At 37.4% G+C, this 27,247-nt stretch overlaps 7 protein-coding genes across 13 annotated transcripts in view; 3 read left to right on the forward strand and 4 right to left on the reverse strand.

The window, feature by feature from the left end:
- Rlip (Ral interacting protein) overlaps positions 1-27,247 on the forward strand; it is a 60,604-nt gene that overhangs the window by 33,048 nt on the left and 309 nt on the right. Inside the window, exons 2-11 of one of the 3 annotated variants that reach the window (XM_089868495.1) lie at positions 24,238-24,397; positions 24,475-24,607; positions 24,910-25,295; positions 25,354-25,676; positions 25,744-25,874; positions 25,936-26,137; positions 26,210-26,627; positions 26,697-26,940; positions 27,005-27,065; positions 27,146-27,241. In XM_089868495.1, coding sequence (XP_089724621.1) covers positions 24,313-24,397; positions 24,475-24,607; positions 24,910-25,295; positions 25,354-25,676; positions 25,744-25,874; positions 25,936-26,137; positions 26,210-26,627; positions 26,697-26,940; positions 27,005-27,065; positions 27,146-27,241 — 2,079 coding nt within the window. In that variant the 5' untranslated portion in view covers positions 24,238-24,312. Of the gene's footprint in view, positions 1-24,162; positions 24,398-24,474; positions 24,608-24,629; positions 24,826-24,909; positions 25,296-25,353; positions 25,677-25,743; positions 25,875-25,935; positions 26,138-26,209; positions 26,628-26,696; positions 26,941-27,004; positions 27,066-27,145; positions 27,242-27,247 lie in introns of those variants that run through there. The other 2 variants (XM_089868496.1, XM_089868497.1) reach the window with 2 other exon arrangements.
- Positions 8-17,725, reverse strand: LOC149692665 (tyrosine-protein kinase transmembrane receptor Ror2-like). Of its 2 annotated transcripts, none has more exons than XM_089868484.1 (8): positions 17,263-17,725; positions 16,782-17,179; positions 4,556-4,718; positions 4,308-4,474; positions 3,839-4,241; positions 3,371-3,767; positions 2,920-3,205; positions 8-2,488 (listed from the first exon to the last, which is right to left on the reverse strand). In XM_089868484.1, the coding sequence occupies exons 1-8, from the start codon at positions 17,390-17,392 to the stop codon at positions 1,730-1,732; spliced, it is 2,703 nt and encodes a 900-aa protein (XP_089724610.1). In that variant the 5' UTR covers positions 17,393-17,725; the 3' UTR covers positions 8-1,729. The 2 variants fall into 2 exon arrangements, with proteins under 2 accessions (XP_089724610.1, XP_089724609.1); XM_089868483.1 differs by having other exon boundaries at positions 16,782-17,191; positions 17,263-17,724.
- Positions 4,885-6,482, forward strand: LOC149692666 (uncharacterized). Of its 2 annotated transcripts, XM_089868521.1 has the most exons (4): positions 4,885-5,200; positions 5,309-5,419; positions 5,485-5,628; positions 5,694-6,482. In XM_089868521.1, the coding sequence occupies exons 1-4, from the start codon at positions 5,123-5,125 to the stop codon at positions 6,480-6,482; spliced, it is 1,122 nt and encodes a 373-aa protein (XP_089724647.1). In that variant the 5' UTR covers positions 4,885-5,122. The 2 variants fall into 2 exon arrangements, with proteins under 2 accessions (XP_089724647.1, XP_089724646.1); XM_089868520.1 differs by having other exon boundaries at positions 4,898-5,419.
- On the reverse strand, positions 8,341-10,522 carry LOC149692667 (uncharacterized). Its single transcript, XM_089868516.1, has 4 exons — positions 10,320-10,522; positions 9,954-10,183; positions 9,605-9,888; positions 8,341-9,540 (listed from the first exon to the last, which is right to left on the reverse strand). Exons 1-4 carry the CDS (start codon positions 10,400-10,402, stop codon positions 8,785-8,787), a joined length of 1,353 nt encoding a protein of 450 aa, XP_089724642.1. The 5' UTR covers positions 10,403-10,522; the 3' UTR covers positions 8,341-8,784.
- On the forward strand, positions 10,681-12,264 carry LOC149692668 (uncharacterized). 2 transcript variants are annotated; one of them, XM_089868519.1, is made up of 4 exons: positions 10,883-10,982; positions 11,091-11,201; positions 11,267-11,410; positions 11,476-12,264. In XM_089868519.1, the coding sequence occupies exons 1-4, from the start codon at positions 10,905-10,907 to the stop codon at positions 12,262-12,264; spliced, it is 1,122 nt and encodes a 373-aa protein (XP_089724645.1). In that variant the 5' UTR covers positions 10,883-10,904. The 2 variants fall into 2 exon arrangements, with proteins under 2 accessions (XP_089724644.1, XP_089724645.1); XM_089868518.1 differs by having other exon boundaries at positions 10,681-11,201.
- Positions 14,123-16,772, reverse strand: LOC149692669 (uncharacterized). The gene is made up of 4 exons (XM_089868515.1): positions 16,102-16,772; positions 15,736-15,965; positions 15,387-15,670; positions 14,123-15,322 (listed from the first exon to the last, which is right to left on the reverse strand). Exons 1-4 carry the CDS (start codon positions 16,182-16,184, stop codon positions 14,567-14,569), a joined length of 1,353 nt encoding a protein of 450 aa, XP_089724641.1. The 5' UTR covers positions 16,185-16,772; the 3' UTR covers positions 14,123-14,566.
- On the reverse strand, positions 21,252-23,793 carry DCAF12 (DDB1 and CUL4 associated factor 12-like protein). Of its 2 annotated transcripts, XM_089868514.1 has the most exons (7): positions 23,399-23,793; positions 23,052-23,275; positions 22,634-22,840; positions 22,253-22,558; positions 21,920-22,186; positions 21,732-21,860; positions 21,252-21,653 (listed from the first exon to the last, which is right to left on the reverse strand). In XM_089868514.1, exons 1-7 carry the CDS (start codon positions 23,448-23,450, stop codon positions 21,498-21,500), a joined length of 1,341 nt encoding a protein of 446 aa, XP_089724640.1. In that variant the 5' UTR covers positions 23,451-23,793; the 3' UTR covers positions 21,252-21,497. The 2 variants fall into 2 exon arrangements, with proteins under 2 accessions (XP_089724640.1, XP_089724639.1); XM_089868513.1 differs by having other exon boundaries at positions 23,052-23,793.

The following is a 27,247-nucleotide window of genomic DNA, read 5'->3' on the forward strand; positions in this document are numbered from 1 at the left end:
ATAATCATTTTCAGTTCCATTTATTTTATTTTTTATTTATTTATCACTTCACATATTGCGTTGAAATTAAAATAAAACGGTTGTCCCATAATCAAAACCCCGCAACGTAACCTCAAAGGTCATAGGAGGTCGAGGGAAGTTTAGACGCGGGCCAAACCGCCGAAATTCAGCTCTTTTCGTGTGAAAATAATTAAAAATATGCGTACATTTTACAGATTTTTAGGCATTATTACGCGATGACTATAATTTGACGTGTGTGCAATTAACAATTCTTTTATTTTATTTTTTAATACGCGATAAAAATATAATAATTTCAATGGCTATATTTAAAATCCGCCTTATTCCCTTTCGCCGGAAGTTAGGCTTAGCTCGGGAGTCATGGGGGTGAGTAACGGGAAGAAATTCGTCTGTCGTCTGCTACATAAGTCAAAAATATGTACTGTAGCAGACGACAGACGAATTTCTTCCCGTTACTCACCCCCATGAATCCCGAGCTAAGCCTAACTTCCGGCGAAAGGGAATAAGGTGGATTATACCCAAGACGACGTCGTAATATTTGCTTATATTATATAAAAAACACATTGTGTTATATAATATGATCGTAGAAAAAGTATAAAAAGACGTTAAATTACACATGAAATTAAACGTTTTTTAAGCTCTTAATCGTTAAGCCTATTTTAATAGAACATTTTCGTATAAAAAACAGATTTTTTTACCGACGTGAATGAATAATGCGGAAGACGTTTGGTGGGATTTATTTCGCTAGCGTGTTCATGAGATAGTTAAGGATAAATAGTTAACAAATATTAATAGTCTACGTTTAAAAAAGAAAAAAAATCATTTCTTTGCCGCGATCTTTGATAAATATATTTGGTTTAACGCGTTAATTACGAGAGTTAATTACATTCCCTCAATTACTGGCCTAGAAATATAATATTTGTTAAAAATGGCACATTCTAAAAAAGACTAGAATTGTTTTCTTGAGCTAGAAAAACTAAAAAATATATATATAATACTAAAAAAAAAGTAGCAATTAAATTTAAATAGTTGCCATAAAAGAAGATTATTATCAGAAGTGAGATGAGACTAGAAGTGAAGGGCTCTAGCATTGGTAATAGATCCTGGCATTAGTGAACAAATTTGAGGATTTTACGCCGCTTCAATCGCGCCTACGCTAGAGAGAAAAAAATTGGTCGAGTTCCAAAAATATTTCTTACCCCCTTCCCCTCAACCTAAAGCGGCCGAACACGGACGCGGGTGCTTGAATCTAGTTCGGCCGTCTACCGCCGCGAGCGTCTCACGTTTTGGAGGGAAAATTCTGAAACCGCCACTAGAGGGCCAACCGTTGGTGTGTTATCAAGAATATTCACTTTCTCCGAGACTCCGAGTGAAGAATTTGGTTAGCTCAGTACTTCTAGTCTCATCTCACTTCTGTTATTATTTATTAATTTTCTATCCGTAGAAATTAAATTTAAAAATATATGAGATTACTTTGTGTTCCCCTTGAGAAAATTAGTTTCTATAAAATAAAGGCTCAAAAAAAGTAAAATCTTAAATGTTTCGCTAATTAATTTGTGCCATGGTTGAAAATGGCTCCATCCCTAATTTGATCCTGTAGTTTAGCTCCGCCCACGACCGCCATTTTGGTATATTTTAGTATCGTGACGTAGAGAACGCCGAGAGAGCTTCCCCCCCCCCCCTTTACCACCACCACCACCGCGAGATTCATTTAGATATCAACTTTGGAAGTTGAGGACGATTCTTTGGCTTCTTTTTTGAGTTCCTCCTGTAAATTGGTCATGGTCTTCAAGATACTTTTGAAAGAGGGTCGACTAGAAGGTTTCCGATGCCAGCATCCTTTCATGACGGCGTAAATTTGGGGAGGCGTGTCCTCGGGACAAGATAGGACATTTCCGTCTTTGATAAACTTAACGACCTCTTCGTGCGTCATACCGTAGTAAGGCTGCATGGCGTAGGAAAAAATTTCCCATAGTACGACGCCAAAGGCCCAAATATCCGATTCGACGGTGAACTTATTGTAGAGAATAGATTCCAAGGGCATCCATCGGATGGGAATGGCGTCGTGTTCGCTTCCCTTGTAATAATTGGCGGCGTATATCTTTTGAGAGAGTCCGAAATCGGCGATTTTAACGGTCATTTCGTCATTGACTAAACAGTTTCTGGTGGCCAAGTCGCGGTGAACGAATTTGCGTTCCGATAAATACACCATACCGCTGGCGATTTGTCGGCAAACGTCGACCAGATCGAGAGAAGTCAGTCGAATATCGCTGGAGTAAAGTTCGCCATTGGCGTTTCTAACTACGTAATTGCTGGGCGAACACGAACGTAGAAATTCGTTTAAATCGCCCCGACCCATAAATTCGAATAAAAGACACATGGGTTTGCCCACCGCGCAAACACCCAAAAGTTTAACGATATTCGGATGATCGAATTCCGACATTAAACAAGCTTCGCGTTCAAAGTCACTCTGCGTTTTTGACAAAAATACACCAACAATTTACCATCAACGCAACGAAATCCCCAACCTTTCCCCGATAGAACCCTTTACAGGGTTCGTACGAAATTATTACATTGAAAATCCCTGACTTTTCCAGGTTATCCCTGACCAAATTTTGGCAATATCCCTGACCATTTTAAGGTGCTTACCAGAGACCACTTTATCACACCTGGGCTCATATTTAGCATTGCTCGAAGCGTGGTTTGATATAACAAACGAAATTCCTGACTTATCCCTGACTTTTTAGAAAATATTTTTAAATCCCTGACTTATCCCTGACTTTTCCCCCTATTTTCCATATCCCTGACTTTTTCCCCTATTTTCCATATCCCTGACTTATCCAGGTTTTTCAGGTTATCCAGGTTCCGTACGAACCCTGCTTTAATTAGTTCATTACTGACCTGTAAATCTTCCGTAGCTTCTTCTTTGAGCATCTTAACAGCCACCATGGTGAACTCCTCCGTCTTGTTTAAACTCGGAGCTTTGGCTTGAAAAACGCGTCCAAAAGCCCCTTGCCCAATATCTCTAATATAAATGATGTCATTGCGTGGAAATTCCATTAATTCCAGCTTGGGGTTCAACTTGGCCTGGGTTCTATGATAAGCCGTGTTTGAGGGCAATTTATCCAGATCTATTTCAACATCGGATGTCGGTGTGGCGTTATAACCCCTGCGATACTTCTGAAGCCTAATAAAAATACTCCCTTAAATTAATTAAATATTAATTAATCGGGTTTCTAGCCACTCTTGTTCATGGTCTAACCCGGTCACAAACAAACAAACACACACAAACATACAAAACAACAGCGCAAAGCTAGGTCCGGTTACATAATTCTTAATAAGAGTGTTTAACCTGCGACATCCAAGTACAATGGCGATGAGCAGAACGAGTCCCGATAGGCTAACCGCGCATATGATCAAAATAAAGGTTGGAGTGAAGACCGGTTGCATGGGAGGCACAAAGACATCCAATAGCTCGGAATCAGTCGGTACTTGAGTGTAATTATCGCAGTCTGGAATATCGCAATGTTGCCAACGCATTCTAGGGTCCATAGTATAACACCAAGGATAGGGTTCCTCCCCTCCAGCGTTGCGGCAATAATTTTCAGAGTTCATGACCTCGGGGAAGACCATGGGAGGTCGGTTATGATGATGGGGTTCCTGAGAATCCCATCTTTGGCACGGAATCCCCGATTTTGTTACGTTTACGATCCCTTGGTAGTAACGCCCTCGGCCCCTGACGCAATCCACTAAAATAGTACAACGTTAAACGTTCTTAATTCCACACGAAAAAGCGCGTGACGTCATTGGTGATTCTTACTAGTTATCTCGTTTTCCTTCATGGTAGTTAAAAAGGCGTGCGAACAAGGAACGTTGCTATTATAAGAAGGCAAATCTTCGCATTGGGGTAAACGGAAATGTCCCCTGGTTTTGAAGAATATCCCTCTTTGCTTATTGTCCTCAATCATGGCCCATTCGTTATAGCAAAACAATTCCCTGGTAGCCACGCAATCTTCTCGACAAAGAGGGCGACTGATAGCCACCCCTCCCACCCATTCGCAGTTGGGAAACGCGTAGCTACATAAAAGTTTCTCGGCCGCGCTTCGACATGGTTCTTGAAGGGAAAAGATCAATTCGCGCCATAAATCAGCGGTTATCTGTTCATTAGGCGAGATAACCGAACCATCGTTGCTAAAGTTGTAATAAACTAGACGTTGTTGGTTCTATTATTATAGAGACGAAAGTTAATTTGAATATTTAAAATGGGGCAAGATATTAATTTTAATTACAATTGGTCCTCCCAAATACGCTTTGCAAGCGGTTCCCGAATAAATGGAACAATATCCGTAAGGAATATCTGTGTTTTTGAAGTGACTAGATATATCTCCTTCAGTGTTGGATAAATTTTTAGGAGCTTCCGCTTGAAACATGTCTAGATATTCCGTTGATTGGTCCCCTTAAAGGCAAACGAGTTCGTTTTATTACAAAGGGAGGGGGGGGGGTGCTAACTCGCTGCCCCTGTGATTGTACTAGTTACCCATTTTTGCGCTTGAAACATAGATATGAAATATTTTGGTGGCTGAAACTTCAATACCACCACCTGACAAATAGTTTGTGGCCTTGCAAAGTATCGTAGCTGGACTCGTAACGTTAAATTTGTAAATGGAATGAGATATGGTACTCAATTCTCGCAGATAAATCTGGGAAAATTTTATCAAAGTCAGATTCTATATTTCACCAGATCTGAAAGGTATACATAGTTTCCGCTAAAGGGGGTTGACTCAGAGTCAGAGAGGGCCCGACACCATGGAGCCTGTATCTTAAACGGAGAGGCTAAGCCGTAGCTTCCATAGTATAAAATTCCCTCTCTCGCCCACAGTCCTTCTCAAAGTGGGGGTGGAAAGGGAGAGTAGGGTGAATTTCGGCAGTGAAGGTCGAATCTGAGCACGTGATCCTATTTCTGTTTCCGGTAAAAATGGCGCCTAAATCTATAACTGAAATCTCGGTTTGATATCAAAGAACTTAAAAAACTAAATAAGTGTTCATAACTGATTTATTTAGAATGTCAATTTAAGAATATATAACCTGTTCTCTTAGTTTCACGATGGTTAAAAAACAATGCGAGTATTCTTTGTGTTGGAATAGGGAAAATTATTTTAAACCAAGGCCTAATAGTGCTCATGTAAGGTATTTTCCATTCCCGAGACCAAAAACTGATTTTGAGAGATGTTTAAAATGGATTTCTGCTTGCGGACGTTTTGATAATCGGATTACAATTGAAAAAATTAAGAAATCAACATATTATATATGCTCTGATCATTTTGTGGGAGGTCATGGACCAACAGAGAGTAATCCTGATCCTATACAGTTTGCAGAAACTCAAGAAACACTTCGGTTAATGGTATGTTTAAAAACTGAGTTTTACAAATTAAGTCGCTTTTTAATTATGGTGTCCAATTATTATAGCATCAAAATGAAAATAACTCTTTAAGTCTTAACACCCAACATCCTCAAGATAAAGTACCCGTAATAGAAAAACCCGAGGATTCTCAGTACACAATATTAGAAGAAATCCCTGATGCCAATGATACCCAAAAAATATTGTCTTCGGTGTGTAAATTATTACTTATTTTTGTAAATTTTAATTAAATTATGTTCATCATTTAAATATTAAGAGTGAAAATCCAATAAAATTATTGGAAAACTCGACTACAAATCTCATACCGGTGCCTCAAAAAGCAAAGCTCACACATTTTGAACCTTGTCATGTGAATGATACCCAGATGAATGTTATGGAAGAAGACTCAAAATTCTCTCAAGAAAACCAGTCAGATGAAAACAGTAAAACTATTTTATATAGCCTTCTATCAAAAACAGTGACACCACCATCATTGTCGGTGAACCTTGCACCCTTTGGAAATGAAACTAATCAAGCCGAAGTAAACATTAATAATGGTATCATGTACACTGAGCATTTAAGACAAACTTTCGGAGGGAATCCAATATGTAGTGGATGGGTAGCTTCATCCAGTTCAAATGATGATAGTGTGGTATTTGTAAAACTGGATCCAGGAAATCGCTACGCTATTAAGACTTTTACAATAAAAAACCAAGATAAAAGAGGAACTCTCAAAATTCACGGAAAAGACGTCTCTAATATTCCATTCATAAGGGACTCGCTACATGATATCCAGAGCGTGGTTTCATTACGTATCTTGATAGAAGTAATAGATTCGTTTGATTTGTGTAGCGGAATTTTCGACAGCAAAATAGTAGATCTTTTTGATAGCAAGGTAAAGATGAAAGGGGTAAAAAATGTTTTTACAAATGCAATTCACGCGAATGACTGCCAAATTGTATTACAAAAAGTGTTACAAAATAATGGAAAGAGTCTAGATACGCGTGAATTATGTCAAAACTGTCTGAAATACAGGAGGTCATTAAAAAAGTGCATGGAGCGCTGAAATAAAAAAAATGGTGAAAATAGAAATAGCTACTTGCCAAGAGCCCAACTTGAAAAAAAGATGAAGCAACAAGCAATTGCGAATTCACAAATGAGGAGGAAGATGAAAATTATGAAAACTAGAATGGAAAGTCACCTTAAAAAATTTGGAGAGAAATTGGAACCTGAAGACACCCAATTTTTTACAAATATACTAGACCAACAGAAAAAAATGCTACCAAAGAATTCTTTTCAACGCTTATTCATTGAGCAACAATTATCTGTCCTCAAAGCCAAAAACAAGCGCATGCGTAGATGGCATCCCAAGATATTACAATGGTGCATCCATTTCTATCGCAAGTCTCCAGCATCCTACAAACTTATTGCGTCTTGTGGTGTCTTGCAACTACCATCCAAGAGGACCTTGTACAACCACTCTAGCCATATAGGGCTGACACCTGCTTTCAACAATTTCTCCTTTCAAAAGGCCAAAGACAAGCTCTATCAGTCGTGCCCCGAAGAACACCAGAGATACGTTAGTTTAATTTTGGACGAAATGAAAATTAAGGAAGACATCATTTACAAGGCAAATACGGGGGAATTGGTTGGTTTCACTAACCTCGATGATGTGGGAAATGAAATTCTAAGATTGAGGCAAGCTGGTGATGATGAAATGCCGGAAGTGGCAACTCATGTGTTACAATTAATGATAAGAAGTGTAACTGGTAATTTCAAATTCCCATTAGCATATTTTCCATGTAAGAATGTAGACAGTGATAACCTTACTACCATAGTATCAGAAGCGATAAGTCGTCTGGAATATTATGGTATAAAAGTGGTAGCTGTGATTGCTGATGGAGCTAGTACGAACAGAAAAGCATTTAGAAATTTTGTTAAGGATGGATTTAAGTGGAAAAATATTTTTGCGAGTGATGAAGAGAGATTCGTTTTTTTTATTTGTGATCCCCCTCACTTGATAAAAACTACGAGGAACGGGTTCGCTAATAGCAATTTCCACACCAAAACCAAACGACTTTTTAAAAATGGGCAAGAAATATTGTGGACACACGTTTTAAAACTCTTTGAAATGGATTCGCAACGACCCCTTAGACTGGTACCAAAATTAACGAGGGATCATCTTTTCTTGGATTCCTACTCGAGAATGCGCGTGAGATTGGCAGCTCAAATTCTAAGCGCAACCGTTGCTAATGCCCTGGAGTTTGAGCTAGGGGAAGGTGTCCGTGAAACTGTTCAGTTCATTAGAATCATGAATCAATTCTTTGACCTTATGAATACAAAAAACTTGGACGAGGGAAAGTTTAAGCGCAATCCTAATTTGAATCCATTTAAGATACAAAGTGATCCAAGATTAGAAGTAAGTAAATATTTAGAATATTTATGGCATTGTGGCTAATGCAATTGATTGACTTTTACAGTGGTTGGAACAAACATTTATTAAGTACTTTGAGGATTGGCAAAATGAAGTATCAACGAAGGCAGTTAATTTAAAGGCAGCAGAACGTCTAAGAATGACTCTAAGTCGAGAAACTGTGGAAGGGTTAATTATGACTGGTTTGTATAAAAATATTTAAAGCAATGGGCTCTAATCGTTGTTTTTCATGTCATATCTTTCTTTTCTTAGCTCGATCTGTTCCAGGAGTTGTTAGATTCTTATTATCGAAAGGCGCCTCCTTTGTTTTAACATTCCACTTAAATCAAGACTGCCTAGAGCAAGAATTTGGGAAGCAAAGAGCGTCCTGCGGAGGAAATACAAACCCTGATGTGCTACATTTTGGGCAGAATGTTGATAGATTTATTAGTTTAGAGAAAGAAATTTTGGCCCCTTTTGAGGGAAATACTTCAATAATTCCAGAAAATAATTAGTTTCAATTAAGATCCTTTATATACATTTAAAATCACAGCGCTGTTTCAATAAAGTATCAACAAGAAAAATCACAATGTGTTTTTATCTGATTCTTTATAAACATAAAAATGAGGTATTGCTCCTTATTTCCTATCACAGAAATGTGTTTTTATCCGAATTTTTACAAACATAAAAAATGAGGTATTGCTCCTTATTTCCTATCACAGAAATGTGGTTTTATCCGACTCTTTACAAATATATAAATGAGGTAATAAATTGGTCACATTTGGGGCGTTATTATTAAATGTTTTACCTGAAAAACATGGCAAACTTAAAATTCCAAAACATTATTTAAGTTGTGTTTTTGGGACTAGGATCACAATTTGGGCATTTAAAACTATTACTAAGTACCTTTAGACTGTAAAACTATAGGATTTTAGGGCACACTTGACTATATTTTTTACACCTTTGTTGATATATTGTTTAATTCTTTCAAACCTTTTCTTAAAGCTGGGCATGATTTTTGTTTTTTATTTTCTTTTGAAAAATATATACCCCTCAAATATAGTTGGAGACCTTTTCCTCTTAATTTTAAGAAGGTTGAAAATATTTTGGGAAGGATTTTCCTTGATGCGTTAACCTTGCTTGGAACTTCTGAAGTTTTTATCACTGCTTGAAATGCTTCCAAAATCTGGCAATTATCCTCCATATTCTTAAGGGACTTCTCCCTTCTTGCTTCATTGTTTTGCAGTATACATTTTAATTTCTTTCCATTGTAGAATTCTGAAGCCACAGCATCTATGATCTCAAACATATTGAAGGTCGTTTTATTAACGTAGAGTAATCCCCCTCTGTTATTTTGCGTTACCCAGGCAGATATTTTGATATCACTTAAATTATTATTTAAATATTCTTTAACTTCCTGAAAAGTCCCCTTAATTGAGAAGGCGGACACTAAACACCATTGATATGGCAGAGACTGGCATACTGATTTAATCGTTGCACCAGCGACGTAGTAGAGAATTTGCTTGGCCTTTAAATCATTTGTTAAGGTACTGGCAGGCAAATTTGAAAGTTCTTCATTAACTGTGGGAGGATTTAAATTTTCATGGTTGACCTTGTTTTTCACAATATAGCAGTGTACAAGGCTTAGGATGTTTTTTAAAAATCTTGCAGCAATGGCCTTCTGGCCAAAAAATGGTAAACATGTAAATATCTGTAAAAAATTGGCATTCATTAGCATTATATTAAAAAGGAACCAAATCCATTAGGATACTAACTGGTGGGGCTGTCTTAGAAATATATTCACGAGCTTCAGTTAAAAAGTCATCATTGGAAAGCATCGCTAAGCCAGTGCCCCAAAAAGATTTTGAAATTTTTAAATGATCTAATTCCATATTAAATCTTTCGAGCCCAGTCTCCCACACAGCCGCCCTTTTAGCAATTCCTACTGCTATCAATTCTTCCATTACAAGATTTGTGTAGGTATCTGTGGATTTTCCCAAATCCTGCAATTTTTCTAAACCTTCGTTAATTATCTCTCGGAACTTGTTCGGGGTAAAATCTAAGAGAAGTTAATTTAAATTAGTACATTAACATCTCCAATTTTAAAATTTGTATTCAACTTACTACATAGAGCTACGCACGGGATTATTTTTCTTATTTTTACTGGAGGCTTTGGAGCAGCGGTTAATATTTTCGAATTTTGAACTTCACAAATATGAGGTTCATTAAGATTGATATGCGATACATCATTGTCTATATATTCATCCACTATAAGCATTACTTCGGTTTCCTCAGTATCACTTATTCCATAGTAGTTAACATCATGCTTTTCTCTCTCTTTCTGAAGAGATTTCCTACAAAACGACAGCTGATTTAGCCAAGGCTTATGATAAAACTATCTTTACAAGTTTACAATATTCTCGGATAATTTTAAAATCATCAATCCAAATTAATAATACATTTTATTAGGTCTAATTGAAAAATACTTACTTTCCCGTGTACGAATGTTCATTTTTCGACAAGATGAACAAATTTCCCAGTGTTTCATTGTTACTAATGTTCACACGAGCCATTTTCAATTTCAAATCTATTTGGCAGCAGACGACTTTTTCAACTGCCGCCTACGATAAACGACCTTGACGGCCCTCAATTTCCGATACGGCCAACTAGCGCGAAGTTGGCCGCAAAGCGACTGTGAGGGGTTCATATTATATAGGGGTTAGCCTCTCCGTTTAAGATACAGGCTCCATGCCGACACGTAAAGGAGCTGTCCGACCATGGAGCCTGTATCTTAAACGGAGAGGCTAAGCCGTAGCTTCCATAGTATAAAATTCCCTCTCTCGCCCACAGTCCTTCTCAAAGTGGGGGTGGAAAGGGAGAGTAGGGTGAATTTCGGCAGTGAAGGTCGAATCTGAGCACGTGATCCTATTTCTGTTTCCGGTAAAAATGGCGCCTAAATCTATAACTGAAATCTCGGTTTGATATCAAAGAACTTAAAAAACTAAATAAGTGTTCATAACTGATTTATTTAGAATGTCAATTTAAGAATATATAACCTGTTCTCTTAGTTTCACGATGGTTAAAAAACAATGCGAGTATTCTTTGTGTTGGAATAGGGAAAATTATTTTAAACCAAGGCCTAATAGTGCTCATGTAAGGTATTTTCCATTCCCGAGACCAAAAACTGATTTTGAGAGATGTTTAAAATGGATTTCTGCTTGCGGACGTTTTGATAATCGGATTACAATTGAAAAAATTAAGAAATCAACATATTATATATGCTCTGATCATTTTGTGGGAGGTCATGGACCAACAGAGAGTAATCCTGATCCTATACAGTTTGCAGAAACTCAAGAAACACTTCGGTTAATGGTATGTTTAAAAACTGAGTTTTACAAATTAAGTCGCTTTTTAATTATGGTGTCCAATTATTATAGCATCAAAATGAAAATAACTCTTTAAGTCTTAACACCCAACATCCTCAAGATAAAGTACCCGTAATAGAAAAACCCGAGGATTCTCAGTACACAATATTAGAAGAAATCCCTGATGCCAATGATACCCAAAAAATATTGTCTTCGGTGTGTAAATTATTACTTATTTTTGTAAATTTTAATTAAATTATGTTCATCATTTAAATATTAAGAGTGAAAATCCAATAAAATTATTGGAAAACTCGACTACAAATCTCATACCGGTGCCTCAAAAAGCAAAGCTCACACATTTTGAACCTTGTCATGTGAATGATACCCAGATGAATGTTATGGAAGAAGACTCAAAATTCTCTCAAGAAAACCAGTCAGATGAAAACAGTAAAACTATTTTATATAGCCTTCTATCAAAAACAGTGACACCACCATCATTGTCGGTGAACCTTGCACCCTTTGGAAATGAAACTAATCAAGCCGAAGTAAACATTAATAATGGTATCATGTACACTGAGCATTTAAGACAAACTTTCGGAGGGAATCCAATATGTAGTGGATGGGTAGCTTCATCCAGTTCAAATGATGATAGTGTGGTATTTGTAAAACTGGATCCAGGAAATCGCTACGCTATTAAGACTTTTACAATAAAAAACCAAGATAAAAGAGGAACTCTCAAAATTCACGGAAAAGACGTCTCTAATATTCCATTCATAAGGGACTCGCTACATGATATCCAGAGCGTGGTTTCATTACGTATCTTGATAGAAGTAATAGATTCGTTTGATTTGTGTAGCGGAATTTTCGACAGCAAAATAGTAGATCTTTTTGATAGCAAGGTAAAGATGAAAGGGGTAAAAAATGTTTTTACAAATGCAATTCACGCGAATGACTGCCAAATTGTATTACAAAAAGTGTTACAAAATAATGGAAAGAGTCTAGATACGCGTGAATTATGTCAAAACTGTCTGAAATACAGGAGGTCATTAAAAAAGTGCATGGAGCGCTGAAATAAAAAAAATGGTGAAAATAGAAATAGCTACTTGCCAAGAGCCCAACTTGAAAAAAAGATGAAGCAACAAGCAATTGCGAATTCACAAATGAGGAGGAAGATGAAAATTATGAAAACTAGAATGGAAAGTCACCTTAAAAAATTTGGAGAGAAATTGGAACCTGAAGACACCCAATTTTTTACAAATATACTAGACCAACAGAAAAAAATGCTACCAAAGAATTCTTTTCAACGCTTATTCATTGAGCAACAATTATCTGTCCTCAAAGCCAAAAACAAGCGCATGCGTAGATGGCATCCCAAGATATTACAATGGTGCATCCATTTCTATCGCAAGTCTCCAGCATCCTACAAACTTATTGCGTCTTGTGGTGTCTTGCAACTACCATCCAAGAGGACCTTGTACAACCACTCTAGCCATATAGGGCTGACACCTGCTTTCAACAATTTCTCCTTTCAAAAGGCCAAAGACAAGCTCTATCAGTCGTGCCCCGAAGAACACCAGAGATACGTTAGTTTAATTTTGGACGAAATGAAAATTAAGGAAGACATCATTTACAAGGCAAATACGGGGGAATTGGTTGGTTTCACTAACCTCGATGATGTGGGAAATGAAATTCTAAGATTGAGGCAAGCTGGTGATGATGAAATGCCGGAAGTGGCAACTCATGTGTTACAATTAATGATAAGAAGTGTAACTGGTAATTTCAAATTCCCATTAGCATATTTTCCATGTAAGAATGTAGACAGTGATAACCTTACTACCATAGTATCAGAAGCGATAAGTCGTCTGGAATATTATGGTATAAAAGTGGTAGCTGTGATTGCTGATGGAGCTAGTACGAACAGAAAAGCATTTAGAAATTTTGTTAAGGATGGATTTAAGTGGAAAAATATTTTTGCGAGTGATGAAGAGAGATTCGTTTTTTTTATTTGTGATCCCCCTCACTTGATAAAAACTACGAGGAACGGGTTCGCTAATAGCAATTTCCACACCAAAACCAAACGACTTTTTAAAAATGGGCAAGAAATATTGTGGACACACGTTTTAAAACTCTTTGAAATGGATTCGCAACGACCCCTTAGACTGGTACCAAAATTAACGAGGGATCATCTTTTCTTGGATTCCTACTCGAGAATGCGCGTGAGATTGGCAGCTCAAATTCTAAGCGCAACCGTTGCTAATGCCCTGGAGTTTGAGCTAGGGGAAGGTGTCCGTGAAACTGTTCAGTTCATTAGAATCATGAATCAATTCTTTGACCTTATGAATACAAAAAACTTGGACGAGGGAAAGTTTAAGCGCAATCCTAATTTGAATCCATTTAAGATACAAAGTGATCCAAGATTAGAAGTAAGTAAATATTTAGAATATTTATGGCATTGTGGCTAATGCAATTGATTGACTTTTACAGTGGTTGGAACAAACATTTATTAAGTACTTTGAGGATTGGCAAAATGAAGTATCAACGAAGGCAGTTAATTTAAAGGCAGCAGAACGTCTAAGAATGACTCTAAGTCGAGAAACTGTGGAAGGGTTAATTATGACTGGTTTGTATAAAAATATTTAAAGCAATGGGCTCTAATCGTTGTTTTTCATGTCATATCTTTCTTTTCTTAGCTCGATCTGTTCCAGGAGTTGTTAGATTCTTATTATCGAAAGGCGCCTCCTTTGTTTTAACATTCCACTTAAATCAAGACTGCCTAGAGCAAGAATTTGGGAAGCAAAGAGCGTCCTGCGGAGGAAATACAAACCCTGATGTGCTACATTTTGGGCAGAATGTTGATAGATTTATTAGTTTAGAGAAAGAAATTTTGGCCCCTTTTGAGGGAAATACTTCAATAATTCCAGAAAATAATTAGTTTCAATTAAGATCCTTTATATACATTTAAAATCACAGCGCTGTTTCAATAAAGTATCAACAAGAAAAATCACAATGTGTTTTTATCTGATTCTTTATAAACATAAAAATGAGGTATTGCTCCTTATTTCCTATCACAGAAATGTGTTTTTATCCGAATTTTTACAAACATAAAAAATGAGGTATTGCTCCTTATTTCCTATCACAGAAATGTGGTTTTATCCGACTCTTTACAAATATATAAATGAGGTAATAAATTGGTCACATTTGGGGCGTTATTATTAAATGTTTTACCTGAAAAACATGGCAAACTTAAAATTCCAAAACATTATTTAAGTTGTGTTTTTGGGACTAGGATCACAATTTGGGCATTTAAAACTATTACTAAGTACCTTTAGACTGTAAAACTATAGGATTTTAGGGCACACTTGACTATATTTTTTACACCTTTGTTGATATATTGTTTAATTCTTTCAAACCTTTTCTTAAAGCTGGGCATGATTTTTGTTTTTTATTTTCTTTTGAAAAATATATACCCCTCAAATATAGTTGGAGACCTTTTCCTCTTAATTTTAAGAAGGTTGAAAATATTTTGGGAAGGATTTTCCTTGATGCGTTAACCTTGCTTGGAACTTCTGAAGTTTTTATCACTGCTTGAAATGCTTCCAAAATCTGGCAATTATCCTCCATATTCTTAAGGGACTTCTCCCTTCTTGCTTCATTGTTTTGCAGTATACATTTTAATTTCTTTCCATTGTAGAATTCTGAAGCCACAGCATCTATGATCTCAAACATATTGAAGGTCGTTTTATTAACGTAGAGTAATCCCCCTCTGTTATTTTGCGTTACCCAGGCAGATATTTTGATATCACTTAAATTATTATTTAAATATTCTTTAACTTCCTGAAAAGTCCCCTTAATTGAGAAGGCGGACACTAAACACCATTGATATGGCAGAGACTGGCATACTGATTTAATCGTTGCACCAGCGACGTAGTAGAGAATTTGCTTGGCCTTTAAATCATTTGTTAAGGTACTGGCAGGCAAATTTGAAAGTTCTTCATTAACTGTGGGAGGATTTAAATTTTCATGGTTGACCTTGTTTTTCACAATATAGCAGTGTACAAGGCTTAGGATGTTTTTTAAAAATCTTGCAGCAATGGCCTTCTGGCCAAAAAATGGTAAACATGTAAATATCTGTAAAAAATTGGCATTCATTAGCATTATATTAAAAAGGAACCAAATCCATTAGGATACTAACTGGTGGGGCTGTCTTAGAAATATATTCACGAGCTTCAGTTAAAAAGTCATCATTGGAAAGCATCGCTAAGCCAGTGCCCCAAAAAGATTTTGAAATTTTTAAATGATCTAATTCCATATTAAATCTTTCGAGCCCAGTCTCCCACACAGCCGCCCTTTTAGCAATTCCTACTGCTATCAATTCTTCCATTACAAGATTTGTGTAGGTATCTGTGGATTTTCCCAAATCCTGCAATTTTTCTAAACCTTCGTTAATTATCTCTCGGAACTTGTTCGGGGTAAAATCTAAGAGAAGTTAATTTAAATTAGTACATTAACATCTCCAATTTTAAAATTTGTATTCAACTTACTACATAGAGCTACGCACGGGATTATTTTTCTTATTTTTACTGGAGGCTTTGGAGCAGCGGTTAATATTTTCGAATTTTGAACTTCACAAATATGAGGTTCATTAAGATTGATATGCGATACATCATTGTCTATATATTCATCCACTATAAGCATTACTTCGGTTTCCTCAGTATCACTTATTCCATAGTAGTTAACATCATGCTTTTCTCTCTCTTTCTGAAGAGATTTCCTACAAAACGACAGCTGATTTAGCCAAGGCTTATGATAAAACTATCTTTACAAGTTTACAATATTCTCGGATAATTTTAAAATCATCAATCCAAATTAATAATACATTTTATTAGGTCTAATTGAAAAATACTTACTTTCCCGTGTACGAATGTTCATTTTTCGACAAGATGAACAAATTTCCCAGTGTTTCATTGTTACTAATGTTCACACGAGCCATTTTCAATTTCAAATCTATTTGGCAGCAGACGACTTTTTCAACTGCCGCCTACGATAAACGACCTTGACGGCCCTCAATTTCCGATACGGCCAACTAGCGCGAAGTTGGCCGCAAAGCGACTGTGAGGGGTTCATATTATATAGGGGTTAGCCTCTCCGTTTAAGATACAGGCTCCATGGTCCGACCCCTTCTCTTTTTTTTTACCCATAAACTCTATGAGGAATATCGCCGTTTGCCCCCCCCCCCCGGCTTAAAGGAGCTGTCCGACCCCTTCTCCTTTTTACTCACTAAGCTCTATAGAGTAGTGTCGGTAGAGAGGGGAGTAGACGGTGTATCCCTCCCTCTAGGCGCGCTTTTGTAAGAGAGGCAGAGGATACTGTACGCGCCTGGTAGGGGGATGACACTGAGCTAAGAGATAGAAGGGTATGACGTTTGCATACGTAGACCTGACATTACTCTCATAGAGTAATGTAATAGGAATATCGCCGTTTGCCCCCTCCCCCCCCGGTCGGGACAACCCCTTTAAGCTGAGAGATTTGGCGGGGGATTTCTTTTGTAGCCCCTTTAGTGTAAACTATGTAGGAAAATTTTTCGCACTTGTTTGCCATCTTTAAACCAGGTGATAACAGGTGCGGGATCGCCTTCTGCAGAGCATTCTAACGTCACCTCACTCCCAGAAGTGACGTTAAAAACAGTTCTACCGCCCAGAATTTTGGGGGGAACTTGGATGTATAGGGTCGCTTCTGATCTAGTTGCGCCTTTCGGTGTTCTAGCTATGCAACGATAAGTCCCTTCGTCAGCTTTCCCTACGCTATCTAAAACTAGGCTTCCATTTGGTAATTTTTGAACGGTAGACGCTCCTTGACCCGACAGATCACCCCCATTTTTTTGCCACAGTATAGTTATCTTTTGTTCGTCAGTGGCTGAACAATTAAAGGTAACCGAATCCCCGATTGTCGCGTTGCGAGAAACTGGTTCCACAGTTAGCGTCGGACCTGAAAAATTCACTGGGAAAATGTCTATGAGTTTGAACATTATCACGCAGCGGTAACACGATCATCGAACTTTTGAAACTCACCCAAAGATTTTGCTGCGGATGTGATGACAGGGGCAGGTGTCAAATTTAAAACGGGAAATAATAAAACACCGCCGAAAAACGTAGCAATTAGCGAGGACAAATTAAAATGTTTTCGTTTAAAAGAAGCCATGCTATTTGCAAATGAAATTTTATCTCCCCATGACTCATTGTTGTCAGTTTGACATGACCAAGGCTTAACGCGTAACACTAAAGAATCACTTATTATAACGGTACTAACGCGTTAAGTACATTTAGAAGCGTTAATAAACTACTTAAATTAAGCCACATAATCAAGTAGTTACCAAAGAAATAAGTTAATCGCGACTAAAACAATTTTTTCCCGTCGGGGAACGAATTGCAAATTCCAGGAAAAACGGTACCAATACCACGAGCGACTAAAGCCCCGACACTTTTGGGGGCCGAAAGAGGGGTGCCTTGTGGGCGGGAGAATCTCGTCTGGCCTTCATTGGACGCTTTTCGCAGGTCTTTTTGCGTTTTCTCCTTAAACTGTCGCGATAATAGCGTACAAAGGCACAAAATGTCAGTCCAACATTGATATTCAGTCAATTCCTCTTCCATTTCTTTATCACTGCGACAAGAAGTATGTATCTTACTACTGGAGAAGAACGTGTTTCATTATTTTCAAAGCTCATGCTTTTAAAACGTAACTAATGTCAATTATTTAAACTAATTACAAAATATTACTGATAATTATGTTTCACATATTACAATATGTGTATTGGATGGAAAGCTTTTCTTTACGAGTTTCTGTCTGCGTTTTTTCTCGGCTTTTAAGTGAAAGAAGCATGGAGTTATTAAAGGGGATATGAAAATGTAATATTAATAACGGAGATTGAACCCGCCAAATTCAGTTTGCAGTATAGACATACAACATTACGAAAATTTCAAAGACTTGGAAAAGTTTCCCGACTTGACCTAATAATCCTTCCCGGGATTTTCGTCTTTAATCTATCCTAATCTAATCGTGAAGTAAATTTTACCACCACCAGAGTAAAGTAATAGTACAGTCATATTTTAGCCCAAAAATAGAGGGAACGCGCAACAAATTGAAACAAAGCTGAAAATTTCAGATCTTATAGATTTTTGGGCGCTCTTTAACGTGGTGTGGTCTCCCACACTCTCCCATTGGAGGAATTTCCGCCATATTGGAAAATGGCGGACAAAATCGAGAAAACGTTTAATAACTCCGGTTCTACTTAACCGATTAACACGTAATTAGGCTTTAATTGTAGATCACCTTCAAACACATAATTCAGCTCTTAAGATATTTTGCCCTACAACTAACCGGAAGTTCACAATCTGACCCTGAAGATTAGCCTCATATAAAAATGGGAATTTAAAGCATTTTATGGTTTCTATATTCAGAATGCATTTCCAAAATCGAGAAAAAGTTTAATAACTCTGGTTCTACTAACGCGATTAACAAGTTATTAGGCTTCAATTGTAGATTACTTTCAATCACATAATTCATCCTATAAGATATGTTGTCCTACAACCTACCGGAAGTTCACAATCCTGCCCGGAAGGTAAGGCAAATCTAATTTTTGAGTATTTCGAAACGGTTTCAAGCGAAATAAATGCAAAGCGGGTTTTAAACCTAAAATATATTATTTTACCTCTTTAAGTGACGATGACGTCACGGAGAGGTATTATACTGGACGTGAATGGGGTGGGGTGTCTGTCTGTGTGTGTTGGTCACCGCGTTCGCAGTTGGCAAATCCGAGCAAACGTGTTCGCAGTATAATTTTCGGCTTCTACTCCCAACGTTAGGATCAAGAAGTGCGTGGCGATCGGCTAGGGTTACGAGAAACGTCTAGCCTCCCAATTGCAGGGCTTCAACCAAAGGTTCATGCAATTGCGGATTTCTTATCATTTATTGTGAATCAATATATACACTAAATTTCCAAAAATTGTTAAAGAGGCATACGCTAGAATTCAAACGTCAACAATAGCTATGTTTAAAATTATTTTAGGAATTAAGTTTCTTAAAACGACTTCAGTAGAATTACGTTAAACTACTGACGCCTAAAGTAATTAATATCAATTATATTTTCTTAATTATTTAAGAATAGCCTCTTAATTGCGTCTCGTATCGGAGAGGTTTATTTTGGTTTACCAACTTGTATATTAGTATATTTATCAATATTGGTTAAGCTTAAGTTTAATCATAGTCCTCTGCTTGAGGTTGAGCCTCAAAATCTCTATGTTTATTTGAACAAGATACTCCCTTGCATTGTCTACAAATTGAAGAACAGACTGGACCAGTTTTACCGCATTCACATTTCAAGTCACAGACTTCCTTGCATTTACGAGGGATCATCTGCAGAAGCTCAGCTGGAGCAGGTTGTAGAGTGGTAACGATTGGTTTGAGTTCAGATCCTACCTGTCTCCAACCCCATTCTCTAGCATTTAGGCTGCTTCCAAGCCACGTTTGAACTTGGTGCTGCCGCACTTGTTGGTGGAAGAGAAGCTAATTCAAAAGATCAATTCCATAATCTTCATTTAAAGTATACACTTGGTTTTTTCAACTTTGTTTCACACGCTTTAACTCAACTTTAGCCGTATTGACAAGTGTGGGCGAACAATGGTATATATTAAAACACTAAGTTTTATGATGGTACAAAGGCTGTTTAACCCTCTCCCATACTATACACTATAGCTCTTGTCAGAAAAGAAACAAAATTTGTCAGTAATAGGAACTATATGTTTTGTTTTTGGAAACTTATTCTGAAAATAGAAACCATAAAATGCTTTAAATTCCCATTTTTATATGAGGCTAATCTTCAGGGTCAGATTGTGAACTTCCGGTTAGTTGTAGGGCAAAATATCTTAAGAGCTGAATTATGTGTTTGAAGGTGATCTACAATTAAAGCCTAATTACGTGTTAATCGGTTAAGTAGAACCGGAGTTATTAAACGTTTTCTCGATTTTGTCCGCCATTTTCCAATATGGCGGAAATTCCTCCAATGGGAGAGTGTGGGAGACCACACCACGTTAAAGAGCGCCCAAAAATCTATAAGATCTGAAATTTTCAGCTTTGTTTCAATTTGTTGCGCGTTCCCTCTATTTTTGGGCTAAAATATGACTGTACTATTACTTTACTCTGGTGGTGGTAAAATTTACTTCACGATTAGATTAGGATAGATTAAAGACGAAAATCCCGGGAAGGATTATTAGGTCAAGTCGGGAAACTTTTCCAAGTCTTTGAAATTTTCGTAATGTTGTATGTCTATACTGCAAACTGAATTTGGCGGGTTCAATCTCCGTTATTAATATTACATTTTCATATCCCCTTTAATAACTCCATGCTTCTTTCACTTAAAAGCCGAGAAAAAACGCAGACAGAAACTCGTAAAGAAAAGCTTTCCATCCAATACACATATTGTAATATGTGAAACATAATTATCAGTAATATTTTGTAATTAGTTTAAATAATTGACATTAGTTACGTTTTAAAAGCATGAGCTTTGAAAATAATGAAACACGTTCTTCTCCAGTAGTAAGATACATACTTCTTGTCGCAGTGATAAAGAAATGGAAGAGGAATTGACTGAATATCAATGTTGGACTGACATTTTGTGCCTTTGTACGCTATTATCGCGACAGTTTAAGGAGAAAACGCAAAAAGACCTGCGAAAAGCGTCCAATGAAGGCCAGACGAGATTCTCCCGCCCACAAGGCACCCCTCTTTCGGCCCCCAAAAGTGTCGGGGCTTTAGTCCCTCGTCCAATACCAATACCTCCCTTAAATGCTGCCAGGCAATGAAAAGTAACTATTGCCAAAGAACCGGGTAATTAGTTTGATTAGTGTACCGAACCAAACCGAAATGGAAACCAAAGGGCAAAAATTTTCCGGTGCGAACAGTGCACACCATCAAACCAATCTAAAAAAAAAAAAAACCTTACTTGGAAACAAGTTGAGCAATACCAAATAAAAAAACACCAGCGAAAATTAAACCACAAAAAATTGATTCATTTAAGTTTAATTTATTAAATTTCATCGCGTAATTATATTACAATTAATCTGATGAGTTGATGAATATATTTAAACGTGAATCGAAAAAAATTTGTAACTTGAAAACTAATTTCTTCGAACAGCTTTAAGATACATAATCTTCGTAACTCCGCACAATTTAGACTTGTTGTAAATGGAACCGAAATTTTTTCTTCAAAATTTAAATAAAAACCTGAAACGCGCCTCTAAAATTAAAAATGTCACAAAAATAAACCGGCGTAATTGCCTTGCAAACTCGCGGGTAATGGTCCTCCCGCCGCGAACAAACGCGTCCCAGAATTATCGTAACAATGAGTATAAATGGCAGGAGTGTAGGGAAGTTGTAAAAGAATTTCGTTGAATTGTTCGTCGAAATGCTGAAATAATTACGATCAAACAAACAAAATATCCATTAAAATTACATAAAAACTTGTAGGGGATCTAATCTTACTTACCACTGTGCCTCTTTTCACTGTTAAACACAAATGTTCCGATAAATTATTCTGTGTCCACGTGTAACTCTGTCTTCTTCTCGCTGTTGATACTGAGGATTTCTTTTCCTTCTCATCATTTATATCCTTAACCTAAATTTAAATATTATTAATTACAAAATTAACGCGTCAGCCATATTTAATATATTTACTGGATCGAGGTATTTGGAGGCTCTGACGTCATAGAAAAATATTTTTCCAGCTCCTGTCCCAATGGTTAGAATGTCTCCCAAGAAACTAAGCGATCTGACGCCGCAATGTTCGTAATTTTTTGGAACTGGAATTTTTCTAGCTGGAATTAACGTTTTACTATCGAGAAGAGATACGTGCGATCTCGATCCAACTGTGTAAAGTCCTAGATCCAATTGTTGCGCGATACAAACGTTCTCCGTGTAAAATGGTAACTTCTTGGAGAATTTCTGAAAAGAAACGTCATGTCAGCACGATTTTACGTTCCAAGAGGCGATTAGGAACGTGTTTCATACTTGTTTGAAGGTTTGAGCATCCCATAGATGCAAATAAGCGTTGAGGGAAAGTGCCACTAATTCCTGATAGTTATTGTTGAAGAGTAAAGCGCGAACTTTTTCACCGTTCTTGCAAAGTTTAACAGTTAATGGCTTCATGGACTTGAAACTTGGTAAAGAGGAATCCAGACTAGATTGCCCAACTGAATGATTATCATTATTAACTTCTTTAACTCTCCATAGCGCCACTGTCGTGTCTCTCGAACCAGAAACGAAGAATTCGTCATCTAACCACGTGATATCGAATATCCAATCACTGTGAGCTCCCTGAAATTAAATATTACTATCCGTTGTGTGTGACTGTTGAGGGAAGGGGGAGGGGAATGGACAGTAAATAATTACCTCCCCAACAAAAAGGGGATCTAACGTTGGTAGTTTATACACCGCAACGTCATTAGAATTAAGAGCTCCAGTAGCAACTAGGGTTTTTGAAGGATTTATTTGTAAAGCGTGGATTCCGCAAGGGTTTTTGGGTGGGATACTTCTCTCGCTGCTTTTTAAACTCGGAATTTGAACCATTTTTTTCGAATATACGTCTAAAACTATCAGCTAAAACGTCGAAAAACGATTATAGGAAGATGAATTTTTATATAGAGTGCTGTCAGTTGTGACGTCAGATCCAAGGTTAAACGTCACGAGTCTGGCTTTAGCAATGGGCGGCCATGACAGTTACCGTTTTTTCTTTATGGGAAAACAGCATGGGTGACGTCACACCGGCGCTTCTGACAGCACTCTATTCTCGCCTTGCGCGTCTCCTCACCTTATTGCATTTTGTACCAAAGAGAATTTGTCTATCGTTTAACCACGCTGAACAAAACACTTTGTTCAAGGTATCGAATTTAAATTCTCGTTCCTTGAGTAGATTTCGATGCAAAGAAAGTCTAGTACCATATTCGGGGGCAACATTTAATCCCTGCAAGTGTTGATGCCCTAATTGACGCCCGTTTATTAAATCCACGAAGTTTCGAGAGATTCTCGGGGGTTCTACGGTAGAAACTTCGCCGCTTAAACACTTTTCTAGCCATTCAAGATCTTCCAGAATTTTTTTCACTAAATCTTCTCTATTACCGCGGTTGCCATCATAAGATGGTGCGTATTGTCTATTACCGTTTAAATGGTGGAGTTTCCCATCGATGGCTATTCTCCTAGCGTGCGCCATGATTCGCGCGACAATAAAATAATTAAATACAATCCAATTATTTGCCTATAATTAAAAGATGACGTTTAAAATATAAATTTCATTTTCATCGCGACATTAATTGTCTCAGTGGCACGGTTCAATGTCGCGTACTGTTGTCAAGTTTTTAAAACGAAATATTTAACGAAAAAATCAACTTTCGTGTTAAGTTTACCGAGAAACGTAGCGAAATTATTATCGAATTACTGATTTATGATAAGTTGGCTTACCAGACTGTACTGTTTTAATTCGATTTAACTTAATTAAGTCTTCAAATTAGGCTTAACAACTTCCCAACCGCCGCACTGTGGGACTTATTCGTCAGCCATTTTTAAAACAATTTTTATTCTCTCTGCAACCAAAGAGAGTATAGGAGAGGAGTGGAAGCTCCCCCGCTCCACCAGCGTAAAATACTTGGTTGCTACTAAATTATACTAGTGGTACGCGGGAGTTTCCGGCTCAGTCGCGCCACCTACGATACCGTTTAATGCCTCGGTACTGTACTGCGCATTGAAGATGCGCGGTAGGAAAAGAGTACCAAGATTTTTCCCCTCTTTCCACTCCTTCCCTATACTCTCTTTGCTGCAACAACCAACCACGCGGCCGATGCGGACTGAATATTCAAAATTTCCCGCGAAATAATTTACTTCCGGTTCTTAAAGCAGCCAATAAATGTTTGTTAAAATGTAAATAAACGGCAGCCATTGCAAAAACTTCGGAAATAAACATTCGGTTCTGCTAAGGCTTAAGAACTGTCAAACGTTTACAGAAGCCACGCCAAACATTCGCGACTTTTTCTAATTGGATTTCGTCCGTAAAGTTATAATTAAATTATACATTACCAATGGATTTTGAAAGCCCCGATGTTGAAAAAGATTTTCCCGGTCTTTACGCTTCGGAATTGGGAAAAAGAAGCCAAGATAGACACGGTAATTTAAAAACTAAATTAGATTATGAGGTACGCGAATGGCCAAAAATTGTCCTAAATACATACGTTGATACGCAGATAGCGACGAAGAAAAAGTTTCAAAAAAAGATCTTTTGATTGGGAAACGCCGAGATAAAAGAGATTCGAAAAAAGATAAAGGTTACATGGCATTTGAAGGCGAAAGTTCCGACGACGCGACTGAGGATACAAGGTAAAGCGCGTTAATGACCTCAAAATGAAAGTACACCGTGTTATCAGGGATTTCTTATCACCCTCTTAGCTTAAATTAATCTACCTTAAAGATAAAAGCCCCGTATCCCCCTCAATTTTTGTCAAAATGGCGATGGTGGTTACCAACAGCTTGTAAGCGAACATGTCCTTTTTTAAATTTTTATTCAGAGGTAAAAATCCTTTAAAACGTAAAGAGAGGTACACTACGCTTAGTTTGAAATTGAAAAAACACCATTCGTAAGAGACTAGTTAAGAGTTTGTTTAAACTTATTTCCGCGTTAGAAGTCCGGGTAAAACAAAGAAAATTAAAACGCCCTTCAAGTTTCCTGGGAAAGATCGAAAAGACAAGCATGATAAAAAGAAAGAGGGGAAGGATTCGAAAAAAAGTAACTTAGCAGCCGAAGTCGACAGCGATTCCAAGTCGCAAATGGCTGTGGGAAAGGACAAAGATAGGTCTAAAAAGGAGGCGAAGAAAAAGAAAGAAGGTGGCGGACTAGTCAAATTAGGCAAAAAAGATAAAAAGAAAAAGCAACAAGAAGTAATTGTTGAAGAGGAGAAACCACTTTTTGGAGTTCCCTTAAGCTTAGCGGTAGAAAGAAGTCCCAGTCACGATGGAGTAGAATTGCCCGCGTTTTTTAGAGAATGCGTTGATTATATTGAAGAAAATGGTATGAAATTTCATCCAAATTGGTTAGGAACGTAATTCAAGGACCTTCTTTATGGTAGGATTAACATGCGAGGGAATTTATCGTATTTCGGGCATGAAATCCAAAGTTCAGCAATTGAGAACGAAATACAATAAGCGAGAAAGAGTTTATCTTTACGAATACGAGCCTCACATCGTTGCTAGCTTGATAAAACAATTCCTGAGAGAATTGCCGGAACCTTTACTAACAAATAACTTGGCTGGAAAATTCGAAGACGCGATTGCCAATAAAGATTCCGCCAAGAAAGCCGACACTTTGAAGAAACTGATTGATAGTTTGCCTAATTGCAATAAAACCATGCTGGCCTGGGTCTTCGTTCATATGACTAACATCATGAAAATGGTAAACAAAACAGAGACACGGCGGCGATTTCGAAAAGAATTAAAATAATTGACGGGAGAAATTTCAGGAGAAATACAACAAAATGAGTTTACAAAACGTCACCATCGTTCTGGCACCAACCATGCAATTAAGTCACCATCTTTTGGAAGTCCTCCTCAACCATATTAATGTTCTTTTCCCGGGAGTTGAAATCAAAAAGTGATTGAAACGAATTATAATTGAAAATTTTGAGTGGGGGAAAGTATAACAATTTTTGCAGATACGTTCCACCATTGAGTTCGGAAGTTTCCCGTCAATCTTTGGAACTTCCCGACTCACCAGCGGCTATCGAAGAAGAATTAGCCCGCCAAGAAAGTTACCTAAATCAACTCCATTCCGAATTAAACGCCGGTTTGCGTGATAAACAAAAAGAGGAACAGTTATGGGAAGTTCAAAGAATAGTGACGCAGCTCAAACGCAAAGTATGACTGGATAATTATGGCCTCCACCAACCAAATCAGGATATCATATAATGAATGCCATTCACTTTCCAGCTACGTTTTCTTAATCATTCTTTACGCAAACAAACATCGGAGGATGTTGTCGATTCAGGATCAGGGGCGGCCAAAAATTCTACAGCAATTACTTCCGCCGCGGAAACTGAACCAGCCATTGATTTAACTCTTAGAACTGTTGAAACTAAAAAAGAAAAATCTTCACCCGTTCAAGAAAAGGTTAAGAAACAACCTCAGGAGGTTGAAGTTGTTAGAGAGAAAACTCCAGCCATTGATGATGTTGAAAAAGAACCTGTCATTGAAACGGAACAACCAGAAAAAGAATCCACCGAAGAAGATTTATTTAAAAACATGGCTGATAAAGAAATAGTTAACAATGTGGAGGCGGACAAATCTGTCGTCAATGCGGAAGTTATTCTTGAACCTCCTGTCAACCCTAAAATAGATCATAGAGAGAGTGAGATCAGTTTAAAAGTCGACGTATTTTAGTTAGGGTTAACTAATTTATATCTGTGGTATTATTTAGCGGCTAATATCGCGCCCAAAGAAAGCCCAACTTCGACGACGCAAACTAGTCCCGAAGAGGAGACGGACCCTTCCAAGAATGTCTGTCACGAGTTGAAAGCTCTAATCTTAGAAGAACACGTCTTAAAACTACAAGAGGAAGAATATCTCGCGTTAAACCGCGAACTACAACGCAAGTTAACCGCCGAAAAAATGGAAATCGAGCGATTGAAAGGCGAAATTAGCGACTACCAACAAATTTTTAAGTATAACCCTAAAAAAATTTAAAATTACCACCCTTATTCTTGTTTATACAACTTCCGTTTGCAGATATAAACAATATTCGATTGATTCCTCGGAAAATAGTTCCAATTCGGGCAGTAGCGAAAGCGTATCCTTTGACGAATTAAAGATAGTTAATTAAGCCTAATTTCGCTAAGCCTAATTTTCATTAACCGCGATAATAATTAGCCCGATTTAGAAGAACGGGGGGAAGAAGAAGAGGAGGAGGAAGATGATTTACACGAGATATTGAATAACCTTATACTTCAAAATAATCAACTTCAGGTCGGA

This window comes from Phalangium opilio, unplaced genomic scaffold, assembly GCF_054372755.1.
Source record: "Phalangium opilio isolate 3A_F unplaced genomic scaffold, DU_Popi_V2 ptg000024l_1, whole genome shotgun sequence".
NCBI classification, from domain to species: Eukaryota; Metazoa; Arthropoda; class Arachnida; order Opiliones; family Phalangiidae; genus Phalangium; species Phalangium opilio.

Bases quoted from the DNA above. Each gene is read 5' to 3' on its own strand.
- LOC149692666 (XM_089868520.1), top strand. From the start codon at position 5,123: ATGGTTAAAAAACAATGCGAGTATTCTTTGTGTTGGAATAGGGAAAAT. The intron at 5,420-5,484 runs GTATGTTTAAAA...CAATTATTATAG, and splicing joins AAGAAACACTTCGGTTAATG to CATCAAAATGAAAATAACTC. The intron at 5,629-5,693 runs GTGTGTAAATTA...TTAAATATTAAG, and splicing joins CCCAAAAAATATTGTCTTCG to AGTGAAAATCCAATAAAATT.
- LOC149692667 (XM_089868516.1), bottom strand. From the start codon at position 10,402: ATGGCTCGTGTGAACATTAGTAACAATGAAACACTGGGAAATTTGTTC. The intron at 9,889-9,953 runs GTAAGTTGAATA...AACTTCTCTTAG, and splicing joins CCCGTGCGTAGCTCTATGTA to ATTTTACCCCGAACAAGTTC. The intron at 9,541-9,604 runs GTTAGTATCCTA...AATTTTTTACAG, and splicing joins TTTCTAAGACAGCCCCACCA to ATATTTACATGTTTACCATT.
- LOC149692668 (XM_089868518.1), top strand. From the start codon at position 10,905: ATGGTTAAAAAACAATGCGAGTATTCTTTGTGTTGGAATAGGGAAAAT. The intron at 11,202-11,266 runs GTATGTTTAAAA...CAATTATTATAG, and splicing joins AAGAAACACTTCGGTTAATG to CATCAAAATGAAAATAACTC. The intron at 11,411-11,475 runs GTGTGTAAATTA...TTAAATATTAAG, and splicing joins CCCAAAAAATATTGTCTTCG to AGTGAAAATCCAATAAAATT.
- LOC149692669 (XM_089868515.1), bottom strand. From the start codon at position 16,184: ATGGCTCGTGTGAACATTAGTAACAATGAAACACTGGGAAATTTGTTC. The intron at 15,671-15,735 runs GTAAGTTGAATA...AACTTCTCTTAG, and splicing joins CCCGTGCGTAGCTCTATGTA to ATTTTACCCCGAACAAGTTC. The intron at 15,323-15,386 runs GTTAGTATCCTA...AATTTTTTACAG, and splicing joins TTTCTAAGACAGCCCCACCA to ATATTTACATGTTTACCATT.
- LOC149692665 (XM_089868483.1), bottom strand. From the start codon at position 17,392: ATGGCTTCTTTTAAACGAAAACATTTTAATTTGTCCTCGCTAATTGCT. The intron at 4,719-16,781 runs GTGCGAAAAATT...AAATTTTCCCAG, and splicing joins GGTTTAAAGATGGCAAACAA to ATTTATCTGCGAGAATTGAG. The intron at 3,768-3,838 runs GTAAGAATCACC...GTACTATTTTAG, and splicing joins GAAGGAAAACGAGATAACTA to TGGATTGCGTCAGGGGCCGA.
- DCAF12 (XM_089868513.1), bottom strand. From the start codon at position 23,450: ATGGCGCACGCTAGGAGAATAGCCATCGATGGGAAACTCCACCATTTA. The intron at 22,187-22,252 runs GTATGAAACACG...GTTTCTTTTCAG, and splicing joins ATGCTCAAACCTTCAAACAA to AAATTCTCCAAGAAGTTACC. The intron at 21,654-21,731 runs GTAAGTAAGATT...TAATTATTTCAG, and splicing joins CAGTGAAAAGAGGCACAGTG to CATTTCGACGAACAATTCAA.